The sequence below is a fragment of the Neopsephotus bourkii genome, unplaced genomic scaffold (genome assembly GCF_033783945.1).
Source record: "Neopsephotus bourkii isolate Nb327-2 ecotype Australia unplaced genomic scaffold, CSIRO-AGI_Nbou_v1 NB_359, whole genome shotgun sequence".
Classification (NCBI taxonomy): Eukaryota; Metazoa; Chordata; class Aves; order Psittaciformes; family Psittacidae; genus Neopsephotus; species Neopsephotus bourkii.
This window is the reverse complement of record NW_026900865.1, coordinates 1,676,839-1,702,601: the sequence shown is the minus strand read 5'-3', so window position 1 is coordinate 1,702,601 and position 25,763 is coordinate 1,676,839. Positions and strand designations below refer to the sequence as shown.

Here is a 25,763-nt window from a genome sequence, read left to right as displayed (position 1 = left end):
AGTATCCTAACATTCCATAGCTCAAACATAAATCCATTAAACAGCCCGAATTCTTTATGGGCCCTTGTATTTTCTGAGGTATCAGTTGTAACCTAATCTTGTAGATCTGTTAATGTCAAGATCTCTTTTGTCTCCTATCTGTAGTGGCTTTTTTTTTTCTTTGAGGAAAATAGTGTGTATGCGTTAGTAATAATAAAGCTGCGAAAGGCTGCTGTAATTGTGAAATCTAGTGAAGTAGATAATTTTTGACTGCTAGATGATTTAAGACAATCCAGCAAGTATTTTGATCAGGATATGGTTTTTTTTCTTTGTACTTTGATGTAAACTGCCATTTCACTAAAATAGATGAACACAACTATATCAGGTCGGTTTGAATAAGTTGACCTGATGCTTTCTTCAAGCATTACACTGTGGATGATTATAATTTTAGAGATGTAGATGCAATCTTAAAGTCTTCTCTAAAATCTTAAAAATCTTTATTGTGTCTGGTGAGCTCTGCTTAACTTGGCAGAACTCTAAGGTCATTGATCTAATTTCTTTCTCTTGGAAAAGTTAAGCTGAGCAGTATCAAAGTCTTCATTCTTAGCAGTCTGTACATGCTTTATAATTTATTTATGAGGATTTGAGTGATTTCAAAGGAGAAGTCAGACTGTGCTTTGTATCATCAGGGCTAAATGTGAGAAATCATTTCCATGTGGCTCTGAGATAGGCAATTTATACTTTTGTTCTAGAAGTTCTTTTAATCAGAATAGTAGTTAATCAGAATTATTATCTTGCTGATGGAATGAAGGAGTAAATTTTACATCCTAAAACTTTTTTTAATGTGATTTATTATGACAGATTTATTTTCCAATATGTATTTATACAATTTTGGTAACAAAATGGAAGCAGACCTGGATGTAAGAAGGCTTCTGTGTATCTAAGACTGAAGCTAGTATAATGATCAGTAGCAGACCAGGTCTACAAAACATTAATTTTTCAGCTTCATAGAGTAAAAATCCTTGTATGGAACTTGTTGGGAGATTGTTTTTAAAAATACTGTAAAAGGTTTAAATTTTTCTTTGTCTTATTAACTCTTATGCCATTTTTGCCATTCTTAGAGCATTTGTGCCCGTGTTAGAGTGGGCTCTCTTGGCAAGGTGTTGTAGATGTTCATAGACTATACAGGCAGCTTAGACATCTAGCTCACACATAGATACTGACAATTAGATGCCTAAATGACATGTCTTAATTGGAAACAAACTTCTGGTTTTGATGAAGTAGCCAGTGTTTTGTTTTTAATTTGAAAATTGAATAATACATCTTGAAATCAAAGCAGGTTGTTAAACAGGCAGTGAACCTGTGTATTCATTCACATTTATGCTGATATTTTAGTTGGTTTTGATTAGGTGTTTGGTGCAAGGTCAGCCTCTGTCAGATGTAGAGCCAGTACTGGCTCTAAAGAGGCTGCTGAAACTATGACTATATATATGTTAATATCACCCTGTAAGAGCTATTACCTTGGAGAAAGTTGGCATCTGTAATTTATGCTAGCCTGTTCTTTTCACAGAAACTTGTTAGTCATGTTAGTTAGTGCTTAAGTTGGAAAACATCACTAGGATGTATTTCTGTTGCTTTTATCTTGATGTTTCACTTCAGATTGCTCAACAGAAAAAAACAAAATTGATCATGTTTACATTTGTATGTAAGAATGAGGGTTTTGTTTGTTTGGGGTAAGGTCTGTGCGCTAAAAACGTGTGAAGGTTTTTCATGAACCCGTTTCTCATTCCGCATAGACTAAGCCACAGTGTGTGACATTCAGATTAAGGACACGCTGAACTTCAAACTGTGAGGAAATTTTTATTGTCTGACATGGTGATGAGCAGCTAAAACCTTAAAAGGCTGCATGAATCAACAACCATGCCTGCAAACAGAAAAGCACTCATCAGTCAGATTCACGCTCTCCTGTCATCTTTCAGAAATACTTTCCTATTTTTAAATTTTATGAACTTTATCTCAGATTTCTGGAATAACTTTTATGGGGAAAAACTTTTTTAAATAACTGTGGAATGTTGTATTCATTGGGAAGTATTTTCCGCCTTAAAAATCAAAAAAAAGGGGAAAAAAAAAAAAAGGTAGTTCATGAAACTTCTGTACTTGTGTTTTCTCCTGACAAAGCTTCATTTTAAGAAGCTGTGCTTTCTCACTAAAACACTGGTTGAAAAATTCACAGCCAGGTATACGTACCCAGGTTACAAACGGTCCAGTCTCTTTCTCCTCCTGTTTTGTCGGTGGCATTTTGCTATTCCCCTTTGAGGAATGTCTCTCTGCACTGCACTGTTGCCTTTGAATTTGGTGCTGAGGTGGAGCAGAGCAGAAGGCAGCTACCAGCATGAGGCCTGTCACCACTGAAAGGCCAGAAAAAAGTTCTGGGATGGACAGAACCTTAAGTTTTCTTGCTAGCCAAAGTGCGTGTTCAGGATTTGGAAAGAGAAACGTTATTGAGTGTGTAAGGGAGAAGGTGCTTGGGGTTAAGGGTAATTGTGGAATTAAGGTGTGGCAGCTCAGTGACTGCAAGAGTAAATCCCAAATTTCCAAGATTGGTGATTGCTTTTGGTTAACAGATATGATTAACAAATTTTGCATTGTATTCTTCAAAGTATTAAACATTGACTGCTTCTATATCTCTCTTTGAAAGCATTAAAAGAGAACAGCTCAGAGGTAGTTCAGCCTTTTCTAATGGGTTGTGGAACAAAGGAACCAAAGATCACTCAGCTGTGTCTAGCAGCCATACAGAGGCTCATGTCCCATGAAGTTGTTTCAGAGGTAAGATCAGCCTTTATATAAATACATAAATATGCCAGTGTGACAATACTCAAACTGAAGGTGAATGTTTTTTTAGGAAGCTGTTTATATTATTATGAGTGTAGTCTGCAAAATATTTCACTTGTATCTGTTTTTAAAAAACTGAAATTTAAAACATTTTTGACCATTAAAAAAAAAAATTAAAATTTAAAAAGAGGTGATAAAACATTAGTGACTTCTAGAAGGAAATTAATGAAAATTCAGACCAGTTCATTTAGTTTGCATTCTTACACTGCAGGAACAGAGCATGTCCCTGCAAGTTGTATTCACAAAATTTACTCTGTTTGATAACATTATGTATTATGTGTTTTTTACATTTTAATTTTAAAAATAAGATTAAATGGATGCACATCTCCTGCAACTGTCACTGTCATGCCATGTTATGCTACTGCATATATTGTGTGTTAAGAAGCTGGTGAAAATAATACTGTGCTTGCATAATGTAAAATTACACTTTTTTTTCTTCAATATGAACGACTTTTGAGAGTAAAAAGTCTTTGTACTGCTTCTTTTGTATTTTCAAGTAGAAAATAAAGTATGCATTTTAATTTGAAATACACACTAAGAGGTATCTGCTGTCAGTTCTTTAAAAATACCCTGGGAAGCTTGTGACAGTGAAATTGCCTTTGGGTTCTCAGTGTGGTCCCATGGTATAAACAAACAGGCAAGTACAGTTATGAAATGCATTTATGACAGTGCTGTCCTTGTGTGTGTTCATGTGATATACCAGTATGTAAGCATCTTAATTGCTGGCAAAAAATTATTTCTTTGTAGGCTGCAGCAGGAAACATTATTAATATGCTTTGGCAACTGATGGAAAATAGTCTTGAAGAACTTAAATTGCTCCAGACAGTTCTTGTACTTTTAACAACCAATACAGTTGTGCATGATGAAGCACTGTCCAAGGTAAGAATTTGTTAGTGACAACAAAGTACATACAGTATAGTACGTGCAATATCCAAGAGGAAAAACAGAGATAAATTTTACATATGAAGCATTTGTAAATAATGGAAAAGGAGGGGCTTTCTGAATTCTGTTGTATCCCTATTGTCTTGTATCTGTACTCTGAAACTGGATTTCTTCTAGCTTCATTTTCAATTTGTTTTTTAATTTCTCCATAATAATACCTTTCTTTCTTGATGTCCAGAGATGTAAGGTTGTGTTGTAAAATTTCAGACTAACATGGGGATATCATCTGGGCAGAGCCCACAGGACATTTACATGAAAAAGCAGCAAAACAAAATTCTGAATCTTGTATGCTTTAGAGCATGTAGCTCTATGGCCGGGTGTGGTTGAGGTTCGTGCAAGTGCAAGAACATGGAATAAGAACAAAAGAACAAGAAATACAGGGTTCACTATACATACAGATGTTAATTTCAAAATTCGTTATAGAATAAGTAAGTATTAAACTATGCTGTAGATGTAATACAAAATCCAGTGGAAAACAGTATTCAGGTCACTGCCAGCACAATGAGACATTGGAAATACGCACTTTAGAGAGGAATAATAGTAGTTGAGGCAACATGGTTGTGAAAGTATTGTAATTTTAATGTAGGTGAGGAATGGTGTTTTACCTTTGAAGTTGACTGACCTTTCTGTGATTAACCTTATAACGCAAATGTCCTTTTGACATTAATGTTCATACACCTTGTTTTATGTGGTTGAGTACTGTGTGGTAATTGTAGTTTTATTAGCACTTCGTAATATCTTCAGTTAATAGCAGTTCTAGATTATCTTTGTAAAGGATTAGTAAAGAGTATTTGGCCAGAATAATAAAACTTACTCTGGTTCTTCAAATTTAAAATGATTAGACCAATTTTTTTCAGGCAACCTTTTGACAAACTAGTGGAAAGAATTCCTCAATCAGCTGTCTTGACTCTTAGCTAAAAGATGAAAATATATTGTTGTAAGGTGATCTTTTTCTATTTTTTTCTCTCCCTTTCAGGCAATTGTGCTTTGTTTTCGATTGCACTTCACAAAAGATAATATCACAAATAACACTGCGGCAGCTACAGTGAGGCAGGTAGTTACTGTTGTGTTTGAGAGGGTGGTTGCTGAAGATGAACGGTACAAAGGTGGGCATACTTCTTACTCTGCTTGCTTGTGTTTATCTTTTTTAATTAAAGAAGTAGTAAAATGTTTATAAACATTATAAAAAAATCACAATCATTAATCTTTGCTGTCTTTTATAAATTTACTTGTATTCAAACAAGATGTAACCCTTAGCCATTGTGTCAGTCCAAGTCAGTATGAAACTTAGGTATTTTTCAAGCTGTGAGAACTGGTCTTTACGTTAATATTGTGAAGGAATTTGAGGTGAACATGTTATTTATGGTGAAGGTAACTTAGAATACAGAGTGTGAAATACACATCAGTAGTTTTGATGAGAGCATTTATTGGAAAGAAGTGCTTGATATTGATCGTTGGTATTCAATGTTTATTTCAGTAGACGTGAAAACTTGCAGTAGAATTACCTGGCCGTTCTCTTAGAATCTTTTTGTAAGAACACTTAGTTTGCACTTGATTTTCAGCAGTTCCTCTGTTAACAAACCTGGGTTTGTTTTCACACAGATACTATTGACCAGCCAGTTGCAGTTCAAGGAAATAGTAACAGAAGATCGGTCAGTACACTGAAGCCATGTGCTAAGGATGCATATATGCTTTTTCAGGTAGTTGGGGAGCATATGCATATACATTTGCAGTTATGATTGGGTGTTTCTACATCTCTGTAACAAATTTCAAAAATTTGCTATTGGCATATTGACAGGGACTTTAACCAGAGCCTCAGGCTTTCTTATGAGCATTTATTGTAACTGGCAGGGATACGCATATCACAGGGAGGTGACTGGAAAATAAAGAAGTGGAAGCCTAAGAGTATGTTTTACTATACATCTTAAATAACAGCTAAACATGCATTTCTGTGTTAAACTGAAGATTCTTTTTTCCGTGAGCCAAATACTGCCACTGTAAGTCAGTCTTGATTCTTGTGCTTGGTATTGTACATTAAAGTTCTGTATATGATGAATAGTAGCAGTTGTATTCAACACACCAATTAAAATCTTCTTGACTTAGCAAATCTACTGGTCTTGAGATATTTTTGAGGGCAGGAATGAACACAGTTGCTACAAGCATATCAGCAAAGTTTAAAATTTCTTTTTGAAAGTTTTTGCTTAATAATTTAAGTAGAAGAAGTATTTGGGGAAAAGTTACGTTGAAATTGGACAATCCCTCATAACAAAAGAGGGAGAGAGTGTAGATTTTGTTGTAGACTCAGTAAACTTACAGCAGTATAGGACTGTGCAGAGAATGTAATGTTATTGTGTTTCTTTTTAAGGATCTTTGTCAATTAGTTAATGCTGATGCTCCCTACTGGCTCGTGGGTATGACAGAAATGACCCGGACATTTGGCCTTGAACTTCTTGAGTCAGTCCTTAATGACTTTCCACAAGTGTTTTTACAAGTGAGTAGTTCTTGGAGGGAAAATAGGAAGACTTTTCACATTGGTATTAAAATCTACACTTCATTAACTCCTCTTTAATTTACCATGAGTACCACTTTTCAGAAGGAATTGTAGCTTTTACATGTTGGGGTTTTATGACAGAGAAATAATCTGTGCTTTTTGTGCACTTTTTCTTCTGTTCCCATACACTTAATTTGTGTTCGTGCATTTGTAGAGCATGTTTTACCCTGTTTCGCTATTTGTTTTGCCATTTTAATCTCTTCCAAATATGCATTTTCTGATCTTGCATGATTTATGACAGCTCTGTTACTTAGTTTATGGCATTGTTATTTCTACATAAACATTAACCTTGCCCCATTTGCCAAACAGGAAGAATCATGACTAGAAACTGTGTAGATCTACCCCATATAAATGCACCATGGTCCTACAGTCATGCATTTTAGGAGACAGAGGTTAAATTAAATATGTAATGAATGATATATTAGCACCATATATCAGTTTACAAAGCACAAAAAGAGGGATGCAGGGTATGAACCTGACCATACCATTTCATCATGCTTTTTGGTAGCTTTACAATGGTGTATGCTGGTCTTCCTTTTCATTTCCTGAGTGTGTAATTTACACCCAACTCAGGGTGCTTGATCATAGCAGCAAATGTAAATAAGGTGCATAATCAGAGCTACTGGTAGAAATTAAAGATTATCTGCTTAAAATTTGTTCTGTTTTCTTTTTCAGCATCAGGAATTCAGTTTTCTTCTTAAAGAAAGAGTATGTCCTCTTGTTATAAAGCTCTTTTCCCCAAATATCAAATTCAGGCAAGGTTCCAGCACGTCGTCTTCCCCAGCACCAGTAGAAAAACCATACTTCCCCATCTGTATGCGTTTGCTGAGAGTAGTTTCTGTTTTGATTAAGCAGTTTTACAGTTTGCTGGTAAGAGTATGTTCAATTTTTCTTTATACAATTTCATTTTTCTGTGTATATGCCAGTACTGTGGTCAGTAATAGTGTTAATTAGTTCTTGTGAACTGTTCATATATACTGAAGGAAGAGAAGTCTAAATATTCTTTCCTTCTTCTGTGTATTTGCATTGACATGTATTCTAGATATATGATTTTATTAAACGTGGGTTTGTATAAATTCTCAGGGTAGATTAGCTGTTACATTTTCTGAACTTGACTGCCTTTCAGTTAAAATTTTGGGAACCTTCTGATTTTACATGGTTCGCCTGGCTTTAGATATTGTTGATTGCTTGTTAATACTTGCTAAGAGGCTTTTGACTTGTGTTAGCAAACACTGTTGTCAGAACGTGCATGAAAACCATGTTTAGCTGTTCTTACCTCCTGAATTTTAGATATCTTCTAAAGACGAATTTTTCTTTTTCCCATTTAATTTTTTACTCTATCACATGTAGGGGCTTCAGTGCAGTGTCTTTGAGGAATTTAACTTCTTCAATACAATTGCATGTGCGGTGTCAGCTTGACAAAAATACTATGATTATTAGTTATGTTTTTAATGTAATTTTTAGTGGGTGCTTATTGAAGGGATTTTTTAGATCCTGTGCAAAACTTGCTGGGATGGGGCTTCTAGGATGAAACAAAAAGGGTTTTTTAGAAAATATCTGTAGGAGGCTTTTTGTTTATATTTAACGGTTATAAACCGTATCTTTCAGGTAACAGAATGTGAAATCTTTCTGTCATTGCTGGTTAAGTTTCTGGATGCAGACAAACCACAGTGGTTGAGAGCTGTTGCAGTAGAATCTATTCACCGGCTTTGTGTGCAGCCTCAGCTATTAAGGTATTAAATATATTGAGTTTCACTTTTACATACAATTTAAGAAATCTTTTTATTTTCATCTGGTGGAAAATGCTTTCTAAAATATTGTAAATATGTAGAAACTTAAATGCAATAAACTCTTCAGGATAGTTTTAATAAAGCATGAGACTATGCTTATTATGCAGGAAGGGCTGAATTACCATTACTTGCGTGTTCCAAACCCTCTTTCTCTTACCAGTATCAAAGGAGCATTTACCTAAAACTAAATATGTTAATTTACCTAAATATTTGCAGTTAAAATGTGCTGTAAGTCTGCACTTTCATGGGAGGGGGGCAAAGAGTTGCTGTTAAAATATGCTTTTAGTCCTTAATTTGTCAAATACTTACTGTATCTTCTAAAATGCTTTCCAGGTCCTTTTGTCAGTCGTATGATATGAAGCAACATTCCACTAAAGTTTTCCGTGATATTGTGAATGCACTGGGGTCCTTCATCCAGTCACTATTTCTTGTACCAAGCACAGGGAACACATCAGCAACACCAAACCAAACAACTGGTAAAGCCTTGTCCTTATTATAATTGTAATTTTACAGCATCTTATAATAAAAATTCTGTTTTGATTCTAGTATGTGTGTTTGGCTTGATACAGTTCTGTACTTCTCTGTTCACTGACGTGGAAAAATAGCTTGAAACAAACCAGGGTTTTCAGCTCTGGTACAACAGGTGATTTTATCTGTCTTGTGGGCAAGATGTAGCTCCCAGTCAGCAGAGCAAAGCTTTTCCAGCAACCAAGCTCTTTGGTTCACAACTTTTCTAAGGGAAATTCTGAGGAAATTATTTCTTATTTCTAACAAATTTCTTTCTCCTTGGATGGGGATGTCATTTATGGCAGTGTGCAATGGAAGTAGTAAAACAGTATTTGCTTCCTTCTGGAAGGCAATCACTAATTCTTCTGGATGTTCTGGGATGAAACTGGCCTGGGGAAGCCAAGGGGTAAAAAGAAAGATGTGAGTTTTACAGATTATTTTTGCTTTTTCTGTAATGTGAAAACAGGGACCTTGCAGATCATCTAATTCCACCCCCCCCCCCCCACCATAGGCAGGAGCACCTTCCACTAGATCAGGTTGTTCAAAGCCCCTTCCAGCCTGGCCTTGACAGTTATACCTTATACTGCTGTAGTTTGCTTTTGAGGTTCAGATTACAGCAAAGTAGTTGTTTTGTAGGAGAAGCTGAAAGCCGCATCTTCCAGAGCTTTTTACATCTTCTTTTATACTGGTGTAATGTTTACCACTTCAAGGAGTTACATTGATATAAAAATAGTTGTATATATCTGATGGCTCAGTGGGACCACAGAAAATGATACCAGTCTAACCGTGTTTGTGTTAATGGCAACATTTGATTAGCTACTTCCGTTTTGTGACATGACTTTGCTGTTTCAATCTGTTAAGCTTTACTGTATTAAAAGGTTATGCATTATGTATAGGTTTCAGGGTGTATTCGTATTGCCCAAATTAGTAGTTTAGTCTCACTATATACTAGAAGCAAGCACACCAAAATGGCAGTTATGTTGATGTATTAGGTGCTAATGAGTTCATGTGGACTCTGCCTTTCTCTCCACATTGTCTGTGCAGTGAGTTTAAACGTGATACCTACTCTTAGTAAGTATAGACCTCCTCCTATATGTAGGAAGTGTACATATACAGAATTCCTTGTCCCTTTATCTGCTTTTTTTGGCTTTCTGAATTGGAATTTGTTCCTTCCTAGCTCTTGGTTGGCATGTTGTCAGCTCTTCCCTGAATCTGTTTGTTTTCTCCTATCTTGCCATGGAACAGGTTCAAACAGTGCAGTTTTCTTTCCATCTCTTCTTGTGTCTTTGTCATGTCTGAAATCTTTCAAGTGTATTTTTGGAACAATTAAGCGCTTTCCTACTAGATGTTGTAGATGTAACTATCCAAATAATGATAATCAAACAATAGCACTAAAATATATATTGTTTTAACAAAACCAATGGAAGTTTAGTTATTTGCAGAATGTGATGAATGCTGCTGTATCTTTCACATATATCATATATAATTTATTCTGACTGAAAATAAGGTAGTTATCAATCAGCAGTGTCTTTTAAACTCATTACTTTGCACGTAAGGTCGTGTTTCAGACAGCAGAGGGAGCTCAAAAATAGTTTTTTCTGTTGGTGGTGGTTTTTATTACTGAGCAGGGTGACTCAGATTCATTCTGTATCTCAATTTAAAAACTTAAATACATAAAAAGGGTGTTGGCTGATCACTAATATTAGATGGGTTAATTTTATGACTTTGTTTTTCTGAACAGGCAGCAGTGCATCGGGGAATACTGGCTCAGCACAAACTAGTCCAGGAGTGGTTGGAATGAGAGTAGGTGCAACTGTATTACCTGCCTTTGAATACAGAGGCACTTGGATACCTATCCTGAATGTAACAGTACAAGGCAGTGCTAAAGCTACCTAGTAAGTACCTCTATGTTTTTGAAAATGTATGTGACAGAGAATTTTATTTCCAGATTGATGGTTTAAATATTATTTTATTAGTGAATATTGGGGTTTTCCTTTCAATATCATTGAGGTATGTTCTGGATTTTCTTATTGTCGGTGCCATGAGACGTTCTGATTTTTCGCCATTTTGCCTGCGTGTTTTGAATTCTGATCCAAATCTCCCCTATGGCTTTAGCATCTGTTGGATTATTTTTTTTTTTCCTACCATACTGTTCCTGTGTTAACTTTTCCCTTTTAGGCTTCACTCCAATGTATAACAATTATAGCATACTTTTTTTGCTGGGTTGTATAATGGCAAACATGAGGGGCATTAAGCAAATAGGGCATCACTGGGAGTGAAAAAATAGCTTTCTTAAACCAGCTTTACTCTATTTACAGTTTTTATTGAACAGGATATTGTGGTAGATAATGGCCATTCCAAACAATATATTGACATATTTACAAAGGTTAGTTTGTGAGTGCTTCTTAGAATGACCAATTATTTTGTCATGACTTTGTGTAATGGAGATCATGTTCTCTGTTTAAAGCTGCAAATACTACACTTCTTTCAAAATAATGGAATTTTTTTTCATGTCAGTCATGACCCATGAAAGTAAATCATTTCCAAGTTAGAATTGCCCATGAAACGTGAGCATACTAATATTCCATGAAATCAGCAAATAGCCTGGTTCTCAATACTTTTTAAAGGTTGAAAATCCTTTATCTGCCTTTGAGATGGAGGATATGTTCATTCTCAGATTTCAGTAGTTTAACATATATGTGTTGATTTCTTGTTCCAGCAGTGCCATGAATGTTATTTATAGGTTATCTGACTGTGCTTAGGAAATGCAAATTTGCAACAGAGGTGAATGAAAGGTTCATGCTTTGGCCAGCTACTACAACCTACTGCTTTCCTTCCTTTCTTTTTTTCTTATGTGCTGTTCTTAACTGGTGCAGGAACATTATAGCATCATCATAGTCTCTTGTGCTATTCTGAACTTGCTTGTGTCTTACCTTTGTATCTATGCAGTGACTCTATGATTCCCACTGAGTAATGTTTGGTTGGTTTTGTGTAAGGTTATGGAATTGTCACTAGAATGTCTTGTCAGCAGTTTTTTCTCCTATCGTGTACTTTTGTCTGCAGTCCCTGCATGTAAGGAGATGACTAATCGTAGATTTGAGTCACATCCTAGCATTGGTTCTGTCCTACTGCTGCCATTAGATTTTCATACAATGGCCACATATCACACTTCTACACAATGATTTAATTTAGGTATGACTTCTATGAACAGAGCTAGTAGAGGCCTTTTTGCCAGTATAGGCCTGAAACTTCCCAGACCCCTATGCCTTGTCTTCCTCTTGACACGAGGAAGTGTTTTTGAGAGGAATACAGAAAGTCTATAAAAGTGATTAAGAATTTCAATTAGAACTCTATATATACACACACTTATTTGTAGATACAGGGTGAAATGCTGACCATTTGATTTACCTGTACTGCCTGTGCCCCCAGATATCTAAGGCAGCCATCTTCAGGAAGTTAGGGGTAATAACTGCAGTGTTACGTATGTGGGAGAAGGAAGATACTTTGTACAGAAAGGAGTGGTGACACTACCTTGTGGAAGTGTCTTTGATATACTGTAGCTGGGATGCCTAGTCTTTTTAAGAGTAGTTTGTAGAGGAAATTAGGAAATAGTGTTTGTTGGGAAAGCAGGTAGTTTTTGTAACAGACTGTGTCCCCTGTGGCAGCTACAGCCTGTTTCCTGTTGGATTTGTAACTCGACAGATCTTCTGAAGAGGCAATGAGGCTGCAGTTCCAGCACAGTGATGTTTTAACTGACTACATAGTTCTTAAGCAGTGAATCATGTAGACATTTCCGTTTTTGCAAATAGCTTCCGTTCTTTACCTGTGCATGTAGGTGATGAATATTTGCTCATAGATTATCTAGCTATGACAGGCTTTTCCGGTTGTATGGATTCAAAGGTAATGATAATGGAACATCTGATTTGTTCTTAGTTTGTTACTAGTGTATTCACACTGTCATGACTTTCTGACCTATTTCCTCTGTTATTCCTGTGTAGTTCCATGTTGTTCCTATGTGTTCTTCTGAATAGTTTCTGTTGCAGTGGTTTTAAGTAAAATAATAATAAAAGGAGAATAATTCATTCAGTGCTGCTTGCTGGGTTGCCCAAGGAAGTTGTGAATTCTCCATCCCTGGCAGTGTTTCAAGGTCAGGATGGTGTCTTGGGTGACATGGTTTAGTGCAAGGTGTCCCTGTCCCTGGCAAGGGGGTTGGAACTAGATGATCTTAAGGTCCTTTCCAACCTTAACTATTCTATGATTCTATGATTTGCAGATATAAATACTGTACTTGTTCCCTTTCATTTACTTTATTTAGTGAGTCATTTACTTAATGACTTAATCAAGAAAGTTTTGTTTGTTTGTTTTTTTTTCTTGAGTTGCTATAGATCTTGAAGGGTCGTATTTGGGGCCTGTTTGTGCTTAACATTCACCTGGAATCTTGTTTTTTATTGTTGTTTTTAATCACAGTAGTACTGTTACACACTTACTTGTCATGCTTCAATTTTTTAGTTTGGAAATGTTGGACAAAGTAGAGCCACCTACGATTCCCGAAGGCTATGCCATGTCAGTGGCATTTCACTGTTTACTGGATCTTGTCCGTGGTATCACAACCATGATCGAAGGAGAGTTGGGAGAGGCAGAAACAGTCAATGAAACCACAGCAGAGACAACTTCATTACTGACACAGTCTTCAGAGCAGCAAGACTTGCAGTCTGTATCCGACCAATCAGAGAAAGATCTAGGTATTTGAAAATGCAAACACTATTTAAACACAGAGGGTTTACATAAAGCAAGTTAAAATACATGCTTTGGGGCTTAATTTTAGTGTTTCTAAATCGTGTAAAAACTTGTAATGAAGTGGAGGGTTTTTGTTTTGTTTTGTTTATTTGTTTTTTGTAACAGAGCAGCAGCAGTCTCTAAAAAAAATACTTGATGTACTGCTTCTTTCCTATATAGCACCTTAGCTATGGAATCCTTATGGTCGACTAATACTGCTTCACATGTGGGATGTAAGAAAAACATAACAGGCATTCTGTTCTCCAAAACTACTGTTTTACCTTCTGCTTAAAGCTGAGATCCAAGGTTGCAAGAGACACCCTGACTGAGATGAAATGTGGCAATTAAGCCCACATTAAAGAATGTATTTCTAGAACAAGATAAAAAGATGAGCATTTTAATGGAGAGATTTCGAGTAAGATTGAAGTGCTTAGGGAAGAACTTCTGTAAGAGAAGAACAAATAGGAACTGAGGCGTGTATTTGTGCAGCATATGAGGAGTCTGTATATGTACTTAGAGAAAGACTTGTGTCTCAGGAGGGATTTTGAGTTGTGTATGTGTGAGCAGAGACGGCAGTGCTGCACGCTGTACCCAGGAGGAGAGGAAAAGGATCTGTGCCGAGCACAGTGGAGCTATCCAGGGTGCTGCAGTCATGAATGAACCAGCCCAGCCTAAGGTCCTGGTGTGGCCTGGTGCAGGGAGGGAGGTGTGGAAATGATACTGGCAGGTTATAGGCCTGTTAATTTTTTCCTATTGAAGTAAAGAAATAGGAAATAAAGAAGACAAATTATGAATACCAGGGGAGAGTATTTTTTCCTTTGCAGCAAAATGAGCTTCTTGTCCTACATTTATGTGCTTCTGAATGCATATTTTTTACAGACAGAGATTAAAAACAGTTATCTATACCTCTGTTAGATCGTTTTGGTATAGTTTAGAATAAGTTTTGCCTTGGTGACATCTTTAGCAATATTACTTTAAGTGAGACTGTTAATTAGTACTGGTAGGAACGTGTTTGTCTATATGCTTATTTGCCTGTCTAAACATACATATAATATAAAAGCACACTTTAAAAGATGTAGTAGCAAGGATTTTGCTTATGATATATAATTGAAAGTTACTAAGAAAAATACCATGTTTCTGCTATAAACAATTATATATATATTTCTTTCAAGTTAGCAGAGCTGTGTGGGAAGAAATGGTGAATGCTTGTTGGTGTGGTCTTCTGGCTGCTTTATCACTTCTACTTGATGCAAGGTATTTGGTCTTTAATTTCTCTTGATTTTCTTCAAAGGTGATATTCCCAGCTATATTTTAAAATGACTTCTGATACTGGTCAAGCTGGAAGTTGCGTGAGAGTGTGCAGTTCATGGCATCTGAGCAGATAGGTTTGTGGGTTAGTGATGGCTAGGTTGAGTAAGGATCTGTTATAGTAAACAACAAAGCATCAACCTTTAATGTATTTCAATATAGAACAATTAATTACTTTTTCAAAGGCTTGCATTTAAGCTATGTATATTATTTTTATTCCTTTTTACTTTGAATGTTTCAACACATTGAAGAGATTCTATCTATGTTCTGATCACTGTTGATAAGATACTAAATTATGTCTGAGTACTCGTTAGTATTGTGCAGTCTTTGAAGTGGAAAAGCTGTTTATTAGGTAATAACTTTGGTAACTTAATTGTCTCTTTCAAAGAACCTTTTGTTATCAAACAGCATTTTCTGAAACTAGAGATAAATGCCTCCTCACAGGCTGCTATGCTAAATCATTCAGAACTAAAGACCAATTTTATTGGAAATGGTTCTGAAGATATTTTTTTTTATTGGTTATGCTTTGTTTTCAGTATCTGTAATGTTGACAGGTTTAAAGTCTATGTTCTTGTTCCTTTCAGTTTCTTTCACCTTCTGTACTGTGAATTATTTTTTGCTAAACAATGTGTACTCTTTCAGCACTGATGAAGCTGCCACTGAAAGTATTCTAAAAGCAGAACTGACCATGGCTGCACTTTGTGGAAGACTGGGTCTTGTAACATCAAGAGATGCCTTTATCACTGCCATTTGCAAAGGATCCTTGCCTCCTCACTATGCCCTTACTGTATTAAATAGCACAACTGCAGCTCTGTCCAGCAAATGTAAGTATATAGGTTTTCCCTAACTGTGCTTCCATGTATTCTTCAATAAACTTGAGTTTTCCCAGGATGCAATTCAAAAGATATATGCAACTGTAGAATTTGTCTATGCTAGATTATGTTAGAATCCCTACTCTTTCACGGACACCCCCTTGTTGGGAGGAAAGAGCTTGCATGCCCTTGTGAGGTTGGAAGCTGTGCTGGTGGTGGCATATGCCTCCAGTAGGGTCTCCCATGCCAGACAGGTCTCAACTGAAGGGTCAGACAAAGTGTGTCCATGGGCAGGATGGATGGGCTCACTAGCCTTCAGGCAACCATCCTAGGAGAAGGACAACTCTTAACTTCAAACCTGGGCAGATGGAACTCGTTCAGCTCTGTAAGGCCATCCATCTAAGAGAAGGATACTCTAACCAAACCTATGACCTGAGGACTTCACTGTCACCGTCCAAGCTCGCTAGGCCCTGGCAGATAAACCTCGGATGTAAAGGGTGGGGCCAGTTCCATGCATGCTGTGCCTCACCTAAAAAATCCACTGTGAAGGCCCGAAGGGTTTACCCACACTTGCAAAGCCCTGTAGCGACAGGCGAGGGACAAGACGGCAGGTGGTAAGGTGCACTGGAAGCTGCAGACCCAGTCCTGTATGTACGAGGATCAGACATTGGTTGCTCCATAGCGCCGTTGTCTCCTTTGAGAACTGACGCAGAATTAGTCTCGAGGAGGAAAGACAACATAGAAAGAATCATGCCCCCCCTATACCAGTCAAGGAGACCTTTCACTGTGCTTTTTGCAGCTGGATTTGCCTGCCCCACATTGGCTTTTTTAGTCATCAGTGTGCTTGTAGTAAGCGTGGGTAAAGCCCTTCCCAGATCTTTGTTCACAAAGTCAAGCCATGATGATGAGGAAGAATCCTCAAACAGGATCTAGACTGCCTGCTTTCCAGAACCAGTTAGTCTTGCAGCATTCTAGTGAACTTAAAACTTCCCGAATGCTTAGCATATGTGAGAAGTTCATATTCTGAGGACATCTGTTCACAATTCTAAAGATACATTGGAATATGTGATTAAAGCATTCAAATTCTGAAAGGGTCTCTGAGCAACTCGGTACTTAAGAGTTTGCTCAAACGTCCTGCATTTGTGATCTACTACAGACTTCTCTACAGTTGTCTAGTGATGGTAGTAGTTACTGCGTAAATGGAAGATCTTCCTTTTTGGTCTCTGTTCCACTTACAAGAGGTTGAATTGGTATTCCCCACATCCTGAGAGAATGTTGTAATTCATGGGATATGCCAGTTGAGGATGTACTCAATTTCGAATTTTGAAAATGAGTTACTATGTACTAAGAAATGCAACTATCTGGAGAATATGCAGACTGATATAAATATGAATTTAAAACAGAATACCTTAATCTGGGAATAAGGACCAATACCTTTACTCCAGCCCAAAAGCTAACTTTATTATTAGATCGTAAGCCTGTGAAGCAGTATGCATGACTGAGCTACACAAATCTCTATGGAAATGAAGCAGTGAACTTAAAGTTACTCTTCTTTTTACAGGTGAATTATAAAATGGGTTTCCTGAAGTCTTATGTTGGAAAAACTTCATGATATAGCATTTATGACACCTTCATTTTTTGAGTGCACTGGTACAGTGATAGCACACAGTGATACCATTTACACACAATTGCCAAAGATAACTGGGTTGAGACATAGTCTAATGCTCCTATTGTAGCACAAATATCCCAGTCCTGACATTAAATGTATTAATGTGTTGCAAGCAATATCTAATAGTGAGAGGCAGTAATTACTGGCTCCTTTAACTCTGTGAGGAAATGACATAATAATCTAAATATGACTAAAGGTCTCAAAGTGACCTACCTTAAAACTATGGAACAAAAACTCTCTGAACAGCGTTTGCCAGAAGGTGGTTGTTACTACCAGTAAGTACTGGATTTTAAATACAGATTTTATATATATATTTTCTTTTTTCCTTCTCAATTTTCTTCTAGCGTATTCCATTCAGGGACAGAATGTTCAAATGATCAGTCCCTCAAGTGAGTCTCACCAGCAGGTCGTAGCAGTAGGGCAACCCTTAGCTCTTCAGCCACAAGGAACAGTAATGGTAAGTACAACTTGTAAGTCATCTCACCCTGCTTAACAGCTTCTTTCTGTGTCTCACTGCATTTCAAACACAGGCAACAGATAAACAGCATTCTTACAAATAATGGTTATTGGAAATGTTAAGCTAAGGTTTTAATTTGGAACAGCCCTGGAGAGCAAAGTTCTCTAAGTGTAAGGAAGACTTACTCTTGTTTTTCATCTGACTTAACTTAGCAGCTGCCATCCATTCCGTTTGAAAAACCCTAGATCTTGGCTCTATTACGTGCCTGTGTATGAAGGTTCACTTACATGGGTTTTTTAAAATAGACTCTGATTTTGTGGAGAAGATACACTTAAAGCTGAAGTACCCCAACTTGTGTCTTTTCACATTTGATAAAATATGGAACTGGGAGGAGAGGGCAGTGATAAATCATATTCAACCCTAGCAAGACAAGACTGAGAGAAGGGATGCTGACCTACTTCTCTAAAAAAGATATATTGCATCACTGCAAACAAAATGTAATCTTTATTTAATAAAAAATTGCAAGTTTCCTAGAAACACTGTTCTTACAGAATAATAAGAATAGTGTGGTTGTTTGTTGTGGTTTATTTTAGCTGACTTCAAAAAATATCCAGTGTATGAGGACGTTACTCAACTTAGCTCACTGCCATGGAGCTGTTCTTGGTACATCGTGGCAACTTGTCCTGGCTACTCTTCAGGTATATAGGAAATATTTATGCCTTGCTTTTTTGCCATAATTTGGGTTTGAGTTCTTACGTGAGCAGCAGAAGAAGCTTTGATTCTACTCATGGTGTACTTTGTATTGCCTTGAGTAAGTTCTGTAGAATTTCTCTTGAATTCTGTTTGGCTGGAGGATTGCCAGCTAGCTCAAGGACACTGTCAGTTTCCTTGCTAAGAGGAGCCTGAAAATAGTATTTTTCTGGAAATGATTGTTTTGTTTTTCAGCACCTTGTGTGGATTCTGGGACTGAAGCCTGGAGTTGGGGGTGCGTTAAAACCTGGAAGAGCTGTAGAAGGGCCCAGCACAGTAAGCATTGTTCATTTTACGGTTAATGATTATGTAGTATTTTCTGTTGCAGTCTGTAAGACATTTCTGTCTCTTTCTCAAGGTTCTGACTACAGCAGTTATGACTGATCTGCCAGTTATATCCAACATACTTTCAAGGCTTTTTGAAAGCTCACAGTAAGAAACCTTATCTGATAATTCAAATAATGTGTGTGTATCAAGCTTGGCAGTGTTTTGATAGCTGTTATTTTTCAGGTACCTCGATGACGTGTCTTTACATCACTTAATAAACGCCCTTTGCTCCTTGTCTCTGGAAGCCATGGATATGGCCTATGGAAACAATAAGGTATAGTTTTATAGTTTCTTTTTAGATGTGTTTGGGAAACAGGCAGAAGAGGTACATTTATCGTAGAATCATAGAATCAACTAAGTTGGAAAAGACCTTTAAGATCATCAAGTCCAACCCTTATCCCAGAGCTGCCAAGTCCACTGCTAAACCATATCAGTAAGGGCATCTACATGGTGTTTGAACACTTCCAGAGTCCTCTAAGCTAATTGTTTCTAATATTAAGACAGTAATACATTTGATACTGTAGAGTAAAAAAGAAATTATGAACCAGAGAATGTCTTGTTTGTAACGGTTCATACAGTTACTAAATTCTCTTGAACTTTCTTATTGAATTCCTGCTGGGTTTTGTTAACTAAGGAATGTCATATATTTCTATTAATCAGAATGTGGATGCATAAAACTTTTTAAAGCCCTTGTAATTTCAGAGGTTAGGGATTATGAATAGCACAGTATGTTCTGTGAGGTGCTCAGTTTCATTTCAGTTTTCTCTTATAATACACTTCAGGAGCCTGACTATTTAGATATTGAAAACCCCCTGATAATTCGTATTTACTTGGAAAATGATAGTATTCCTGTCAGTTTCAGTAAACAGCCTTTAGTCAGAAAGGTTAAAGACCCTGTGATTGAAAAAGATTGAGTATATATTTTAGTCACAATGTAATTCCAGAGGAGAGTTTCTGAAAAATTTTCTTTAATCTATTACACTAGAGATAATGGTGACAGAAAATATGTTACAGTATTTGCCGATTACAGCAACAGCAAATGAATTAAAATAAGCAAAGTTTGTGTTTAAAATAAATTGAAAATAAGAATAAAATATCAGCAGAAATAACAACAGAGAATAATTCCAGCGCAACAGTAATTTTGATTATATCTTGACATTAAAAAAAACCTAAAAATTAGAAAAAGCTTATCACAAATATTTGCTTACGTACGTGATGAATGGGAAAATTATCATATTTCTGCAGGGCACTTATGAAGCTGATGGAATATAAAGCATAAGGGGATTCTTAAATGAAATATCCTTTATTGTTTGTTCATATATAAACTAAACTTTGAAAGTTGTCATGGGGAAAAGACTGTTTGGCTAGTAATGTATGTTATGAAACTGTTTGGAGGGAGGACTATGTAAAAATTTCAGTTTTGAAAGGAACATCAGCACTCTGGTTATTGTCAAACTTGGAGAAAACTATATGAAAAATTACAACAGAAGTGTTTTTCATGATATGCTGCTGCTACCCCCTTGTGGCTTCTCATGAAGTACTGCAGATGCTGTGGAAATTTCCCAGCCGTGCTACCCAAGCTGTTGTGACAGCATACACAGCCTACAAAACACAGTACTTCAGTGAGATGAGTTGCACCTTAATTTATAAATTAGAATGTAGCAACAGGCTCTGACATTATCTGAGTCACCTCAAAGTCATGTGTTCAAATTCCATTTTATTAAGGAACCATCACTTTTTGCTGTTGCTAAATTACTGGAAACAGGACTAGTTAACATGCACAGGATTGAGATTCTTTGGAGACCTCTGACCGGTCATCTTATGGAGGTAAAGAATTGCTTTTATATGTTGTACTAGAAGTTAGTTTCTATTAATAAAGATCTTGTGGAAATACATTTGTAAAGGGTAGTTTTTTAAAACAATTTAGATTGCTTTTACATGCACTTTGTTTTTTTTGCAGCTTGAATGCTTCACAGTTTTATTTTAAAAGTGAGCTTATGTATTTAAATTCTAATATTTTAATAGATCTTATTGACTTTTAGGTGCCATCAGTCCTTATATGTTTTAAACACAGCAATGTTTAAAATGATCATTTGATGTCATATACATGTTATAATGACGGTAACACAAACAGGTTTCGCTTTGGATTCACGTAGTACAAATATCTAGGAAGATTTTAGTGTTTTTGCATCCTTTCCAAATAGATTGAAGTCACTAGATTTAGTAACAAAGGGTTTGCTTGTTTTAAAAATATTTAAACTAACATTTTGAATGGCATCTTTAAGAAAATACTGCACAAATATAAAAATAGGTGTCATAATCCTGCTTACATTTCTTCAGTATTTTAACTTCAACATGAAAAATGTGCTCGGTCAAGGAAAAAAATCTTAAATTTCAAATTTGAAATTAGAAACAGGTAATGGAACATAATTGGGAAGTTTTAATTCTCTATACAGATAGGTAGAAGAGAGAAAAACAAGAACAAAGTGGGTGAAGGAGGAAGTTTTTCTTCATCATTTTCCAGAAAGTATTAGACCTTAGAACCAGTGTATTATTTCAAACAGTATTAAGAAGAAGCCATCTGTAACCTGATTTATGCAGATCATCTTTGAGGTACAGTAAGGAAGGAGAACACCAGTGCCAAATTCAGTTAAAGCCAAACTGAGGGAAGAATTTGTTCCCTGTCTCAGGAACTGATTATCTGGTCAAATTCAGAAGTAGTTTGAATTCTTTTTTTTTTTTTTTTTTTAATGTAAGGTAGCAAACATATAAGTAATGCAGGAGAGTAGCTATTTCTTGACTGCATTTTTTAACATTAAGCTGGCTGTTCTGCACTGTCCTCTTTTTCAGTTTGGCGAGTGATTGATAGGGGAATGTCCAAAACACAAAACTGCCAGCCCTCCTAATGATCCTTCCTTAGACTTTGATTCTGGTTTCTCATACCACCTGTGCTAGGGCTGGAAGGGCGTGTGGAAATAACTGTGTATAGGTCAATGAAACAGTGGACTTACCTGCTTTGTTGCAGGGTAGTGTATCAGTTATGGGAGTACAGTTCATACTAGGTATCTATGAACTATATTTGCAAAACGTTTTTCATTTTTCTGCTCTAAAAAAAGCAATTAGCAAAACTGTTAGGCTTAGATAGGTTCACAAAGAGAAGACAAACATTTAAAACCTCAGCTTGAAATAGTGTTTGCTACTGTTTTTAAATAATGGAGTGCAAGGCTTATTTTATATTCACTGTGTAGTTACTTTTTGTATTTGAGAATATAGAACAGCAGATGCTTTCTGTGTTGGCTACTGTCATGCTTCCTCTCTTGATTATGTGAAGCAATGTGTGAAAGATGAAGCTTTGAATTTTATAGTAGCTTAAGGCAAAGTTAAACCTGAGAGTTTCAGGCATTCATTGAAGAGTTGTTTGGTGCTTTTTAACCAATCACTCTCTGAATTATCAGTTAGTATATTCATTTTGGAAAATGTATTGGCTTGAACTGCTGTGGTTTTCATTATTTTTCCTTCTGTGTCTTTCACTGCTTCCTATTGCTTCCTTATTCAGAAGGTATGTTTGTCCAAAAGATACTATTTTTTACTATTAAAAATAATTTTATCGTCTAGAGATTTATTGTATTGTTGTAAAAATATTATAATAGCATAATATGTAAATTCCAATATAATTAAAAATACCCTTTTTTAATGTTGTCACATATATTCAAATCTTAGTTAAATAAAAGTGACTTTAAACAAAACATTGATGTGTTTTCAGGTGTGTCAGCATCCAAACTCCAGAATGAGAGAATGGGGAGCAGAAGCTTTGACTTCTCTCATTAAAGCAGGACTGACATTCAGCCATGATCCTCCATTATCTCAAAATCAGGTAAAGTAAGTCTAAGAGCAGCTGCTTTCCTCCTTTTCTGGAACTTAAAATGAACATGAAATCAAAATCTTCCCTAGAGAAAATTTTCTCCAGTTCAGTGAATTAGGGGCATTCATAAAGCAACTTTACTGTTGAGTTTATAAAGCCTACAGCTGTAACATTCCAGTGCAACTATTGAAAATTACCTCATGCATTCTAATGAACTACCTTCCTTACTTGTTTCTAATGCATAACAAAAGTGGTGAGGCTTGCATAGTATATCCATTTGTTAGAATTACAAATCTCCCTCTTGAGTGTAAAACAATTCCAGAATGTTTAAAAGTGTATATGTGATACAGTGGTAGGTTAAAAATAAATTGTCTGACCTTCTAAATCATTGCTATTCAACCTCTTCTTAATAAAACGTTCTGATATTTTTATTTTCTCTTTTGTTGAGGTTCAGTGAACCTCTCTTTTTGTTGAGGTTCAATGGGTAGTTTTTTCAGGGTCTCTGTAATAGGAAGCTGAGTCTAGCCCTGCTGGGTGAGTGTAAAGTTGCAAGGATCAGTTAAATTTTAGCATCGTCACTATGCTTTATTGTTTACTTTCAGAGACTGCAGTTGCTGTTATTGAATCCACTAAAGGAACTGTCAAACATTAGTCATCCCGATATCGGGATCAAGCAGTTGGAGTGTGTGCTACAGATTTTGCAAAGTCAGGGTGACAGCTTAGGACCTGGCTGGCCATTGGTGCTTGGAGTCATGGGGGCAATCCGAAGTGATCAAGGGTAAGTGATGGAAATGAAATGTTAAGATCGAGTAAGATAAGAGCAGTAGAATAATTCCACTTTTTTTCCCTCACTTTAATAGTCACCTCAGTAATAGCGATCATTTTCATTGTTATTTTTAGCTTGTGAACAATTTTACTCAACAAAAGTAAAATTTTTAGTGTTTCCTGTAGCACACTTTTACTGAATTAATCTTTCAGAAGGACAGGGTATTGTTCCACTCTAGTGTCTCCTGTGATCACTGTGCAGTATACACTGAGGAGTACTCCTGGTGCCAGTTCATTTGATCTTAACCATCTCCTGGACACATGTCTGGTGCTTGTAGATAATTCTGTATGGCTTGGCTGTTGCTCACAGTTCTTCTGTTGTTTCTTTTTCTTCCAAAATCTTTGGGTAGTTTCTAGTGTGTGGAATCTTCTGAACGCTCTGTTTTTGTTGAAGCCTTCCTCCCTAAATGGGTGCTGGTAGCACAAGGGTGGAAGTTTATTCACTTGCTGTGGGTGAATCCCTTGACTGACTAGCGCAGCTGACTCTTGCCAACAGAGGGGGAATGTTACAATGGGAAGTGAGAGGTGAAGTTGCAGGAAGTTTTTCGAAATGAGCAGTAAAATGAACATCAGACCCTGGCACTGTAAGCATCAAGAACTGTGCCCACACACTTAGACCATATTATTCCTTCTTTGGTGCTAGTCAAGACTGGCACCAGGATAGGTCATCAAATAACCCTGGTATCAGAAGAATTCATGTTGGCATCTCTCTCCTTCCACCCCACCTTAGCTTCTGTCTTCTGGCCACATGAAGACCTGCCCCTTCAAATGCTGAAGGATTTTGTCCTTGTATCAGTATTGCTTGCCCTAGCAGTAGCATTCCCCAAAATCCCCAAGGATGTTTACATATATGGTTGTGAGCATCCTCTTTTTGGTACGCATGCTTCCTTTGGTACTTGCTGTTTCCATATTTGGTGCAGTGTGTTCTGTGGTTCCTACATGTCTTTTGATTTTCACTGTTTTTGTTGATGGATGAGAAGCAACAGAGATTCCTTCTCAAGACGGTTTTCAGATCCCTTTTCATCTCAAACCCATACCTCACTGGCAGGTAACTCAACATGTTACTAAGATCTTGTGTTATATTCTAGTCTTCTCCAGCAAAGCATATAGAAAAATCTACTTAAGTACATAGCATTGTCTGCCAACATCATATCAACTCTAGTAGGAAAAAAAATAAGCAAGCCTCATTTTCCTTGGGAAGCAGCTGAATTTTTTACATCACTTATAGCTGTGAGCACAAGATTCAGGCGCTGTTATCATACGTTACATATAAACTTACTGACCATGACACTTTTCTTCACAAAAGTCTTCCCTCTGCTCAGTAAACATCCTGGATTCCAGGATTCCAAGGTTTTAGTTAAAGATGACCTTGCTGCTTCTGAGCCCTCCTTCTCACAAACCTTTTCTATACTACATAATATCTTACCTTAGCCAAAATCTTTTCAAAATAACTGCCATTAAATAGGTATTTCATAAATATTTTGCCTTCCAAATTAAATTCTGAATGCAGGCATTAAATAGGAATGTACTTTTATTTATTATGGAAGATGCATGCTAACATAATGATGGGCTTGCTTTGTGTACTACATTTTTATTTAATGGTTGCATTCAGGAGACAAGATATTTTGAAAAGATTTTGTCCAGCAGAATATGTATTTTGCCTACCTGCTTGGCATACTTTTAAGTGATTTGTGATTGCTGGTACACAAAACTGTCCAGAAGAGCTTACTCTTTGGAAGATTATCGTGCTTAAACTTAAGCTTTGTTTTGTCTGTTGTGGCTTTTTTAGCTGACACATTTAAACTAAGAAGTCCTAGAACTCTAGAACAGAGAAGTGGACTTTAAAACTAGTGAGGACCAGTGGAGAATCTGAACCTCATTAGCTAGTTAACGTGGACTAAAATGCTTCATCAGAATTAGAAGTTTCAACTTAATACCTTTAAAAAGCCTCCAGGTAAAGCACTTAAAATGTTGCAAATTAGTCTCAAAAATGCTAAATGTATTTTTTTCTTTTTCTAAATAATGCTGTCTCCTGAGGTATGGTATTCATAACATTGCTGTGCTCTTGAAGAAACTAGAAATGAGGGTGTGCGTGTTTTGTTTTTGTTGTTTTTTTAAGAGAGTCCCTAATACGGACTGCATTCCAGTGTCTTCAGTTGGTTGTGACAGACTTTCTTCCAACAATGCCGTGTACTTGTCTACAGATAGTTGTTGAAGTTGCCGGGAACTTTGGACTTCACAATCAAGAGTTAAATATTAGCTTAACGTCAATTGGTTTGTTGGTGAGTTTTACATTAAATGCAGTGATGTTGCTTC

The 25,763-nt window shown here is 36.5% G+C and overlaps 1 protein-coding gene across 2 annotated transcripts in view; it reads left to right on the top strand.

The window, feature by feature from the left end:
• MON2 (MON2 homolog, regulator of endosome-to-Golgi trafficking) overlaps nt 1-25,763 on the top strand; it is a 68,027-nt gene that overhangs the window by 16,410 nt on the left and 25,854 nt on the right. For both annotated transcript variants that reach the window (XM_061348541.1, XM_061348540.1), the window contains exons 3-23: nt 2,678-2,805; nt 3,619-3,750; nt 4,790-4,919; nt 5,416-5,513; nt 6,179-6,304; nt 7,040-7,234; nt 7,973-8,097; nt 8,488-8,630; nt 10,403-10,556; nt 13,171-13,403; nt 14,610-14,691; nt 15,388-15,569; nt 17,571-17,683; nt 18,277-18,381; nt 18,629-18,709; nt 18,792-18,865; nt 18,944-19,034; nt 20,486-20,587; nt 22,524-22,634; nt 23,225-23,400; nt 25,567-25,729. In XM_061348541.1, the coding sequence (XP_061204525.1) occupies nt 2,678-2,805; nt 3,619-3,750; nt 4,790-4,919; nt 5,416-5,513; nt 6,179-6,304; nt 7,040-7,234; nt 7,973-8,097; nt 8,488-8,630; nt 10,403-10,556; nt 13,171-13,403; nt 14,610-14,691; nt 15,388-15,569; nt 17,571-17,683; nt 18,277-18,381; nt 18,629-18,709; nt 18,792-18,865; nt 18,944-19,034; nt 20,486-20,587; nt 22,524-22,634; nt 23,225-23,400; nt 25,567-25,729 (2,744 nt within the window). The remainder of the gene's footprint in view (nt 1-2,677; nt 2,806-3,618; nt 3,751-4,789; nt 4,920-5,415; nt 5,514-6,178; nt 6,305-7,039; nt 7,235-7,972; nt 8,098-8,487; nt 8,631-10,402; nt 10,557-13,170; nt 13,404-14,609; nt 14,692-15,387; nt 15,570-17,570; nt 17,684-18,276; nt 18,382-18,628; nt 18,710-18,791; nt 18,866-18,943; nt 19,035-20,485; nt 20,588-22,523; nt 22,635-23,224; nt 23,401-25,566; nt 25,730-25,763) is intronic.